This window comes from Anopheles maculipalpis, chromosome X, assembly GCF_943734695.1.
Source record: "Anopheles maculipalpis chromosome X, idAnoMacuDA_375_x, whole genome shotgun sequence".
NCBI classification, from domain to species: Eukaryota; Metazoa; Arthropoda; class Insecta; order Diptera; family Culicidae; genus Anopheles; species Anopheles maculipalpis.
In genome coordinates, this window is record NC_064870.1 from 15,437,319 (window position 1) to 15,449,092 (window position 11,774).

At 38.6% G+C, this 11,774-nt stretch overlaps 1 protein-coding gene and 1 pseudogene across 1 annotated transcript; one reads left to right on the forward strand and one right to left on the reverse strand.

Annotated features, from left to right (window-relative positions):
• Positions 1 to 496: 496 nt before the first annotated feature.
• Positions 497 to 1,610, reverse strand: LOC126563863 (uncharacterized; annotated as a pseudogene).
• A 1,799-nt stretch (positions 1,611 to 3,409) lies between these two features.
• Positions 3,410 to 3,688, forward strand: LOC126561536 (UPF0729 protein AGAP000931). Its single transcript, XM_050217751.1, has one exon. The coding sequence runs from the start codon at positions 3,410 to 3,412 to the stop codon at positions 3,686 to 3,688; it is 279 nt and encodes a 92-aa protein (XP_050073708.1).
• The last annotated feature ends 8,086 nt before the right edge of the window (positions 3,689 to 11,774 follow it).

Below are 11,774 nucleotides of genomic sequence, written 5' to 3' on the forward strand. Positions count from 1 at the left end.
TCTTTGGAAGATCACAAAAAGATTAGTACATTTGGACAAGAAGTAAATAACATAACCGATTTTTTTTTTCTCCATATCCATCTAGAACTATTAATGTATTCCTTGGATACGTTATTGGGATACGATTTGGATAAAAATTTAACCTTACCTAAATTTAACCTAAAATTCATAACTTTGCTTAACACATTAACCAATTAACGTACCATAGCCCTTTACACTAACCATTAACCTTTTTGTATTATTTCTTTGTAGCCAGAACGTATTGCAAACCATCAACCTTATTTAGAATTTTATGACCATAATAATATAATTGGAGTTTAAATTTGTTTTGCTTTGTTCCGCGAAATATCAATATTGTTTTAATAAATAGTTTACTAAGTAAGAACAAAACACAAATTTGAATTTTACATCCAATAAAGAATTGGATAACATTGTTTTTAATGATGGAACTTCTTTAGTTTATTAATGGATGGATTACATAAAATTTGAAAATACTTTAATAATAGTAGTTAAAGTAAGAAAAAACCAATGTCAATTTTCTTTTGCGACATGTTCATTTGCGTACACCTTTAGCTTTCGATCGCTCTTCTGCGTGTTTCAATATTTTTTTGAAAAAACTTCGTACCATCTCGTCTGTTACCATTACTATATTTGTACTTCCGATACATTTAAATAGCCCTAGTATTTTTTTTATATGAATGCATAGCTATTCCTGTTTTTGAAATCCTGTCCCTGTGCATTGAGGTAAAAAAAGTTTCTGTTTTTGAAATACCTGTCCATGTGCATTGAGTTTAAAAACCCCTTAGGAAAAGAGCATCGAGTGTTGGCAAGATTCTATTATTAACATCTTTATCGGATAAATTTTGTTATAATAAATTTGAAATTTGAATAAAATAATTCTGTTCTTCCAATTTTTTTTCAAATATATCAAGCTCTTCAGCACTGGTTATGAATGGACGATTCAGAATTTGATCAACATTTCACATATCATTTCGATTAAATAGAGCGTCAAGTTGCACTTCAATAATAGCAAGGCGGTTCACTATTTTTTTGTGCTCCTTCAACACCTGCCCATAATCATGCTTGAGCTCAGCACGAATAATTTCCAACAATCTAGTTTGCGCTTTTAACATTCCTTTCATAGATTGACAATTAGTGCATCCTCCAGACCGCACCATGTTTGGTGCAGCATTTTCTTTGCCTGCCAGTAAGCGTTCACGAAGTGGTGCTGTTCTATCGACTTCACTCTCATTGTTGATCGGTTTCAAAGATTTTTCCACAACCCTCTCCGAAAACATGCTGGCGCACGACGCTGGTTTTCTCTTACTCGGCGACATGTCCGAGTCTTTTGATGACTCCCCCGACATAGTCATCAGCACTGAATAAGCATCCGCGTAAGGCAATCCTTGTAGTTTCACCAAACACTCCTGTTTTGTCCATCCTTCTGCCGGAGCACTGTTCTCATTCATCATCATATAGTTTAAGTTTTCTTTTACGTTGGGCCAAAATACATAATTTTTTTTACTTGTTCCTTGTACCCAAGAGTCAGGCACGATGCACAATTCACCATACCCTTCGGGTCCACAAGTGTGCACGATTGAGAACGGCATGGTTGGTTGGTGCTGTAAATTAATAGAAATCCCGTTAATGTGTATAGGTAAACCTATTGCATTTGAGCTCAAGAATAGAATAACTAAAACTAGTGAATTGCACATTCATTACTCACATTTCACTGCCTTCAGATTATCCTTCTACTCTACACTTTCTTTATTTCTATTATTTGTATTTCCTTCTTTCTTTTTCTTTCTCTTTAGCTACTCACAGCTATGAAACGACAGTCGGCTTGATAAAACAAGCAGCATTGAACCAGAACACTGGATGGAGCGGCTTTTTGGTTATGTCGGTCGGATTTACGAGAAAATTTGCGGCAGCCGTTTGCAGTTGCTTCAATTCTACGAGCGTTACATCGTCCGTGCTCGAGCGTTGGAAAAGAGAGCATGACATATTCGTTAAGTTTTGGTGCTGTCATTAAAAACTCAACGATACAATAATAAAAAACGAATACTGTATAACGAAAGCTTTAAATTATTGAATTATTTCACATGCTGCATAAAATTATTTAATTTTTTATTTTTTATTTATACAGTTATTCTTATTATACAGTTATTATTATAAAAATCCGCGTATCTTGAATTTCCGCGTAACTCGAATACTGCCTGACAATTAGTTTATACTTCGTATCCAGGGGTCTAGTTCTTGTGAAACGTTATAAAAATTTCAAATATTAAATTTATCCGTTGATTTGGATACAATGAGTATTTTTCAAGCATTATTGCATTAACGAGTATAAATAAAACGAGTATTTTTGGTTGATTTTTTTTATTAATAACATATTTCATAGTTTCAACATAGTCTTGCCATGTTTCAGAAACATTCACTATTCAATTTGTACTTTATAAGGAATTAATGATCAAAATAAGGCTATCGAGCAATAAAGGCTCACAAGTTGTACGGGATTCATGTCATGCAAGCTTGTGTGAAAAATCACGGTAGTTTGTGACCATTATGCGCAGGACACGAAAAAAATTATTAAAATAAATCATTATTAAAATGAGGATTGTTATTTGCAATTTTTGTTAAGTCACGCATAAAGCTAAATTATTTATAAGACTTCTTTAAAAAATCGTTTCACTAACTTATTTAATCATTTAAACCAGCCAGTTCATATGGTAATGTAAATAATTCCATATTGAGCCATATTTTTTTTATTTGCATGGCTTAATTTACGAAAAAAATATTCAAACTTGATTTGAGTAGAAAGTTCATTGACTTGCTAAAACTGTATTAAAACTAGTTGAAATAAGATTTTTTGGATTTGATAAACCAATAGTTTTAATATTTTCAATATATCTTTGTTAGCCATGTTGACAAAAGACTGTGGAGCTTGCATGTATGTTTGTTGCGTGCAACTTGTAGGCCTATGTTACTCTTTAGCCAAAATTTTTGCTGGTTGTTTGGGGCAGCGTGAAATCATTTCCCAGAATGAACGTCATTTTGACATTTAAAGTTTTTTTTCTTCGAGATGACGAATTTACAACTGTCATATGTGTTTTGTTTTGTTTGTGAGCAAAGCAGCTGTGAGCTGGAAAACTCACGAAGTGTACGCAACAATAGTTTCATTTTCAGCAAATTATCTCAACATTATAATCGCCAAAGGTCGCCCACAGGAGAGCTCTCCCCATAAAGTGGCAGGAAGTGAAGCGAATGAGTAAGTCATCTGGATTTGCATCTCACGAATAAGGATTTTATTTTCATTTGCATTTCCCCCCAGGAAGCAAGACTCACCCCACGAAAGCAAGAGTCCACAATCAAGCCTGTAAACTAACCAACAAAACCCAGCGGACTTAAAATGGTTTGCGTGCCATGCTTCATCGTACCGGTGCTGCTCTACCTTTGGCATAAGTTCGTCCAGCCGGTTCTGTTGAAATACTGGAACCCTTGGGAGAAGAAGGACAAAGATGGGAACATTATTAAGACGGAACCGAAAAACCCGTTCGATTGCAGCGATGGAGTGTGTCGGTTTGCAGGCAAAAAATCTACCGCCATCAAAGACTCAAATTCACCACCAGCAACCACTTTCGACGAAACTTCCGACGTGCCGGTCGAAGCGAGCAAGAAAGCTGTATAAACAATGCAGTGCTTGCTTTGCTTGCCAGCTGCAGTCACTCACACCTATCGTTCTGGCTAAAGATCCACACAACAATAAACCCTGAATTGCGTAGTCGAAGTTGAATGGAACTGTGGGATTCAATTTAATTTACTAACTTATTTTGTTTGCAACCAGAGTTTTACAAATGTAATTCTTAGCCTAAGAATAGGAAGGAGAAGAGGTAGCACGTATACGTGAGTGGAATCGTACTACAGGTAACCAAAAATCAAATAGATGATAAAAGCCTTTAAAGATCGATGAGCGCTCTTATGAGAGGCGTATGGATGGCGTGTACTACGAGACGGGATAAAGAGTGGTGGTCTGTCTCGCAGACGACGGAAGGGAGCGTACAAAGGAACAATGGCTAAAAGCGCAGAAGCGAAGGAATAGGAACCTAAATGAAGACCAAGTAGTTAACAACGATGGGGATTAGAGGGGACCTCTTCCGTGTAGCCGGCTATAAAGCGGCGAGCAAAAACCTGAGGGAATATCCGCTGTACCATCTCTATCCTATCCATCGCTGTCTGACCAGTCTGACCAATCATTAACATAAAGAAGACAACCATCTGGACGAAGAACATTGACACAGTCGTTAACTAACCAGGTTTTTTTTCCGTATCAAGGGAAACGAACTGTCTTTCAACGACCTACTACAACTACGGTATAATAGGGGAGTGAAAACAGAAAATTTCTTTAACATTGCGGACGGGTTGCCTTCAGGACCTGGAGAAAATAAGTATTTAAGCTTAGAGAGGGCAGACAACACAACATTAACATCGATAGAGATATCATTGCTTGAATTTACATTGGACGATGTATAAACGAGACTATCGGAAGGACGAACAGGAATGATGCTTGGGTCGGCAAAAACGTTAGAAAAATCATTTCTACAAATACTACATTTACCTAAAGGAGAAGAAATCCGTACGCATCATTTAAGGATATGTAAAATCGGACGGATCGGACCAAAAATGTCCGAGCTGTCACTTATTTTGCATGGGCTAAGAAAATTCGCAAAAACTTCGCCTGTAGCATTACCGAGGAAAATCGGTGATAACTCGCTCCTTTGTGGTCCGATCGGGGCTTTGCACCTTCTTGTGGAACACCTCAAGCCAAATTCGTTCCAAAAGAAGGTAATGGAATTTTTCATTTAAATTTGCAATTCTTTTGCAGCATTATTTTCACCCTCGAATGAGACAAATATTCCGATCTCGCTTGTAACGGAAAGTGCAGTGCCAATTTTGCACCAAAATTTAATTTCGACTAAGTGGAGAACATGCTAGTTCAGGACTGAGCACTTTACCGGACAAAAGATCGAATTTCGCTCCCCTGGTAGAAAAATAAAACACCGGTTTGTTGCTCTACGCATTGCATACTCTGCGAAGCAAAAAAAAAAGCTTAGAAAATTATAGCTTGTTAAAGCGTAGTATTACTATGAAGCGAATTGCTTGGTGCAGGCAGGGTGAACGCATTCGAAAAGCTTATAAAATTTTTAAATTTGGATGAATGTTACTACCCATCGCGCCAGTAGGAAATTAGCTCAAAACGGAAAATTTTCGATGCAACCAAATTAGATCACGGGTAACGAGAGGCGAATGTAGTCTCAGAGACTCAGTCTCTATAAATAAACGATAAAAATATCTTGGTATCAGGAGAACATACCCGGCTAGGAGGTAAAAGGAAATATAAAATAATTTTCTTTCCGTAAATTACTTTAAGCAAAAAAAAAACTCCACAACGTGTTTTTTTTAACACTTGAGTCGGGGTTCTTTATTATTATTCGATCCGTTTTGTCTATCGTTCTGAATAAATCCGGGGCCGAATATTTTTGGACATTAAACAAAAACTAGAAGTGATAGCTTAAAGTGATGTTCTAGTAAGGGGTAGACAAACATAAAACACATATTTTTAACATTGTTGTACAAGTTTTACACATTTTAACAATGTTTTTGGTACATGAAAAATTCTGCCATGTAACAAAATGATACGAACGCCAACGGAAAATGTTCCTCTCGGCAAAGGTAATGATTTTAAAAATTGTTCAAAAATACAGGTAATTTAAGTCGCTCTTTATTGAAGAAAAAATATTTTTGAATCATTTTATTCTTCAGCAGATTTTGGCCTTATTTAGATGTATGATCAACGATCAGTAAACTAATAAGCGTAGAGAAATTTAGCTAAAAATACTATTACATGGTCGAGGTAGTAAGATGAAAAATCTAATAATTGCGCAAGGCGATGAGCAAATTAGCCGGCTGGTTGAAAAACTGCTGAACCCGACACACAGTGGACCGCCTAAAAGATTCAATGTACAGACTTGAGGTGTCCAGGTGTTCCAGGGGAGCAGATGGATCCGCTACGTCCCAGAATTTATAAATTGCTTTGAACATGTGATAGCGTCACACACTTACTTATCGAGAATTTCCTTCTTTTTCGTTGCAGGATTTTCTAAGCCTCGATCGCGTATAGATCCGATGCGACCAAACACTCCAGAACATCTTCCTCCGCCAGGGTACGTTGATGACATTTTTTTATTTATTTATTTATAATTAATAATGACGGTCCAGCGGTACGATGATGACATGTGTTTGTAAGAAAAAGCCAGCGATTTCTATATCTTCTGGTTGATACATATATTTTACGTTTGGTGGTGTAAGTATCAAAGCTTATAACATGTTGGGCGTTTTTTAATATCATTAGTAACGGGTAATATCACCCCCTTATACGAAAGAAAAAAGCCAATAATGAGAAGAAAATAACGTAACCTCCATACTTTTGACACGATTGTTTACAAGGTATTTCAGCTATTTCAGTTCATTTTTAACACTTTCCTATAGTTTTTTTGTCGTGTGCTCAAATATTTTTGTTCTCGACCTGAGGTTTTTTTGCAATCAATTTTTTATTTGGTACAAAATATGTTTATTCTTGTCCCGTGGTTTTTTGACGCGTTTTCGTATATTTTTGTTCTTATCCAGCAACTTTTTGGCACGTAACAATATATTTTTGGGTTTCAACTACTGATTTTGGATTACATGTTGGTATGCTAGAAGATAGAATGAATTTCTCGCATAAAAGTTTACGAGCACTCTGAAGAACTTTGTAAAGCTGCAACTTTAACCCGTTTTAGCAAACATATCAGCAAGAGTGTGTAAATACATCATTTTCACATAATTTTACTAAAGGCTCATGTAAAATAAAAACATTAATTCAACTTGATGTATTTCTAAAATTATTTTTAGCATGGTTTAAATTGGACAACGATGTCTTCTTCTTCTTTGGCCTGCTCAAGAATGAGCACTCGATCTTGGGATGTAGTCCTCCATCCACGGCTGCATCCGATCTCCGACAGGTTAGACTCCACTTGATCCAGCCAACGAGCTCGCTGTGCTCCTCTACGCCTTCCTCGTACCAAGGTAGTAGAACTCCTCTACTACCTCGAGATCGTCACCGTCAACTGATACTCTGCTTCCGAGTCGGGGTCTATCACGGTCAGAGCCTCCGGGAAGAAGGTATTTTGTCTTCGTCGAATTGATGCTCTATCTAATTCTACTGGACTCGCGTTTCAGTCGGGTGTACGCCTCACACACCTTTGCTGTCGTCTTGCCAACGATGTCAATCGTTCAATCGTCGGCGAAGCCAAGAAATTGAAGAGACCGGTACAGAATCGTGCCACGGATATCGTTGTCTAGCCCCGCGCTTCGTATGACACCTTCCAAGACTATATTGAACAGTAGACAGGAGAATCCGTCCCCTTTCCTCAGACCCCTGTGAGATTCGAACGATTCCGACAGCATGTTCGATACTCTTACTTTGCTCTTACCATTCATGGTGGCCTGGCGCTCTCGGCACTTCTGGAGGATCTGCCGAAGAGTGTAGATTTGGTCGGTGGTGGATTTGCCTCCAACAAACCCCGCTTGGTAGCTGGCGACAAAATCTGTAGCAAGGGGGGCAAGTCTGCAGAACAACAGACAGGGTCTTATAGGCGGCATTAAGGACTGAAATGGCACGATAGTTCGAGCATTCCAGTCTGTCGCCCTTTTTGTAGACTGGGATTCCCAGTTTCACCTCCTCCGATAATTCTTCCTGTGCTGGAATTACGACTTCGTCACGCTTCCGAAATGCAAGTTCGGAGTTAAATTCAGGTTTCATGAAATATTTCACTGACTAACGAAAAGGGATTGCACTAGATAAGTTAGTTACATGAAATCATCTGGAGCAAAATGAACTTTAGAATTAGGAATGAACTTGCAAATTGTAATGAACTCAATTGACAGAGGAATACACACTCTCAAACGGAACGGCGCGAAGTGATCACGGTTTTTTTTCTCTCGGCAAAGAAAACTTTACAGCCAGTAATTTAAGTGAGATTTTCTCACATTTTTGGTCCTTCGAACCGAATTGTAAAGTTATTCGGATTTTTATTCACCGCTCTGCATCAAGGGCTCGGAATAACGCTCTGCATCAAGAGCAAATTTGTCTTATCATCTTCGCGTCGTTTACCGCCTTCGCGCAACGCTCTGCATCAAGGGCAACGGCCAACGATTCGGTCATCGCCATCGTTTGAAATTTCGCGCCAAGTGGTAACGTGTTCTTTCGTGTGACTCTTTACTTACCGTGAGTGTTTTATTCGTGAAATGGATAAAAAACTAAAGCCTATTCAGTTACGGAAGCGGATTGCGTTGGAGAATATAAGTGCGCTCGAACGGTTCAAGGAACAGTTTTCTGGGGATGATGCAACGCAAATCCCAGAAGTGTTAGAAGACCTGGAAAGGTACAAGGAAGGATTCTTCGCTGCAGTAGCAAAGCTGGAGGAGCTCGACGACAGCAACGAAGCGATCGAAGCATGCATCATCGAGCGAATCAACTTTGAGGAGCGGTGCAGGAAGCTGAAGGCTTTTCTGTGGGAAAGGCTTCCAAGGGACGAAAGTTCTTTGAACGATACGTCAGGCATGGCCTCTTCCACGCTCGCGTTTGGTAGGCCCAACGCGCCACATCTGCGCCTTTCAAAAATCAAAATTCCATCGATTGCAAAGTTGGAATATCTGCTGTCGTCGTTAAAGGGGGAAGCGGCGCTTCCCTTTGAACATACGCCATTAACGGCAGATAACTACTCAGTGACTTGGTCCACGCTTCTAAAACGATATGACAATCCGCGGTTGCTCGTACGGGGATATTATCGTAAGCTACACCATCTTCCCGGAGTGCAATCGGAGTGTGTGATAAAACTTACCAGCTTAGTGGACGAATTTTCGCGATATGTGAACGGTTTTGTGAAACTGAACGAGCCGGTAGATTCGTGGGACACACCGTTATCCAACATGCTGTTGATGAAGTTGGATCGACCGAAAACAAATCTTGAAATCGACTAATAACTTCGCGAGTGTTTCGACCGATAGTGAGAGTAAGGTGGCCGGCAAACTACGTTCTGCCGCTCCACGTAGATCTATAACAAACGCAATTTCCTCGCGGTCATTTCCCCCCGGTACTGCAAACAATAAGTGTCCGTTGCAGTGTGTCGACAGTCACTTTTTAAGGAGCTGTCCGGTATTCAACGGAAAGGACGTGCAGCAACGTCGTGAAATTGTGTCGTCGAAACATTTGTGTTGGAACTGTTTGAGCGATTCACACCAGGTTGAACAGTGTAAGTCGGATTGTTCGTGCCGTACGTGTCGTCAGCGTCATCATACGCTTCTGCATATTCCGGCGGTGGATTCAACAGTTTCTATGGCAGTGCAAAACAATAACGGTATGGTGTTTTTGGAAACCGCGTTACTGAACATCGTGGACGATTATGGTGTGAGACATGAGGCACGGGCGCTCCTCGACTCCGGCTCCATGTCGAATTTCATCTCCGAGCCGCTAGCTCGTGTAGCGACCTCGGCCGCTACGATAAGAAAATATCGATCAGATAAGCTTCGTTTAGATGTAGATATCGATAAGATACGTGTAGATCCGTCTTAAGGCGGCCTTATCAAAATCGACGGCTACTGTGCGGGGCTCGTGGATCGGAGGTTCGGCGGAGCGATGGCGGTTGAAGAAGACGCGAACATTTTTCGTGGATTCATTATTATTCTGGTGGTGGATTTAAGTGAAAGTTAATAAAGTGTTGCAGTAGAAACATTGATTTTATTTAATAATAGAAGTAGTGCCGTGCATTTCCGAAAAAGTAGTTTAGTCGTTTCATGTGGTGACAGCGGAAAAGCGCAACATTTTTAGCGCAGGTAACATTTCTGACTGGTGTGCAAAAAACGGGATTAGCTGGTGAAATTTTTTTGGGTAAGTGGTGGCGGAAAATAGCAGCGTTATAGTGGGTGATATTAAATTATAGTGAATAATACACATAAGTTCTTTTTAATCTTTTATTAATTCGTTTTAAAATTAATTAGAAAAATAGTTTGTACGATCTCTCTCTTTGTAATTTATTCCCAAATCCTTCATTTTATTTTCGTGCGTAAGGTGAAGAACAATAGGGTGTTAGCACTTAGAAATAGAACAATTCAAATTAATACAGGTAGCTTAACTAATATTTGTGCATTCCAACCTACATACAACTTAAACTCCACAACTGTTAGCGAATCTTGTATGAATCAGGAATATAGTTATAAAGAACGCCTCCAGATCCTCAAAGCAGAGCTTCTTAACCAAAGTGTCGAAATCGAGATAGCGTTAAACGGTACAATTTCAAGTATGGCTTACGAATTTCCGATAGAGAAAGCAATGCTTTACATTCCGGAATATCACGGAACAGCAAAAGATCTGGACGGTTTTCTATATCAAATAGAGTATTTTGCGAAACAAATTCCTGAAGGGGAATCAGAAGAAGACCTTATACGAACGGTAATGCTCAAATTGAAGGGAGAGGCTGCGGGTTCTTTTAATCGAATTTTGGATGATTCGTGGAACAGCGTTAAAATGAATCTAATAAAAGTGTTTGGAGAAAAATTTAGCTTGGAAGCCATTTTCCAGCAAGTCGAGACGCTGCAACAAGAGATCAATGAACCTTTTTCCAAATACAAAGAAAGAGTGATGAAACTTAAAGAACATATTATTAATAACGATAGAGCAAATACGGAAGATACGCATACGCACTTAAAAACTTAAAAATACATTTCTTAGCTGGTTTAAAGAACCCGGAATTAAAAACTCTTGCGAGAACCAATAAGCATCTCAGTTTTGATGAACTTTTGGAATATCTCCAGGAAGAGGTAGTTCAAATCGAACATATCCGAAAGATCGAAGAAAGATTAAACCGCACGCAATTTTTCGAAACTTACAGCAATAAGAGTTCCATGAACCCGTGCCAAAACAGCTATAATTACACCTATCCAAATAACCAAACTGCTCCTAACGTAGATTGTAGCACTGATAGTAGAAAACGCTGCGATAATGGTAACAGTAGCTTAAACCATTCACATATTAATAATTTTGGGATACCCCAACACAACAGTACAACACATAATACTAATCCCCTTAATTTTAATAATAATTATTCACGCCCGAGAAGATACTTTACACCATATAGAAACAATAACACACAAAACGCAATACCTCAAAAAAAAATTCACAAGGGCCTTCTCAAAACAACCTCTACACTAACTCTAACAGCTCACACAATCACCAACAATCCGGTAATCCGACTGTTAATCAAAAAAACTAAAACAAGGAGCACTAGTCAATCTTAATAAAAACACTGGTGTTCCTACAAGCCAAAATAATATATTCTTCTTCGGTTCATGTCAAGAACATCAGAATAAATCTGATAACGGTTTATGTAGCGACTTTGTAGAAGAGAATGAATTGCTTAATATCGATTCTATTAAAGACGGTAAATTAATGGCCAAAATTTTATGGAAATGTATGGGAGCAAAAGAAATTAATTATTTAATTGATACTGGAGCTTGCTTTAACTTTCTAAGTTTGGAATTAGCAAAAGAGCTTGGGACATCTTCAATCGATTATAATGATAATATAAAATTTGCTAGTTTTGATGGAACAGTGTCCGACACAGTAGGTTCAATTCTAATTGACTTACATATTGGTAGGTCAACATACCCAATAAAATTTT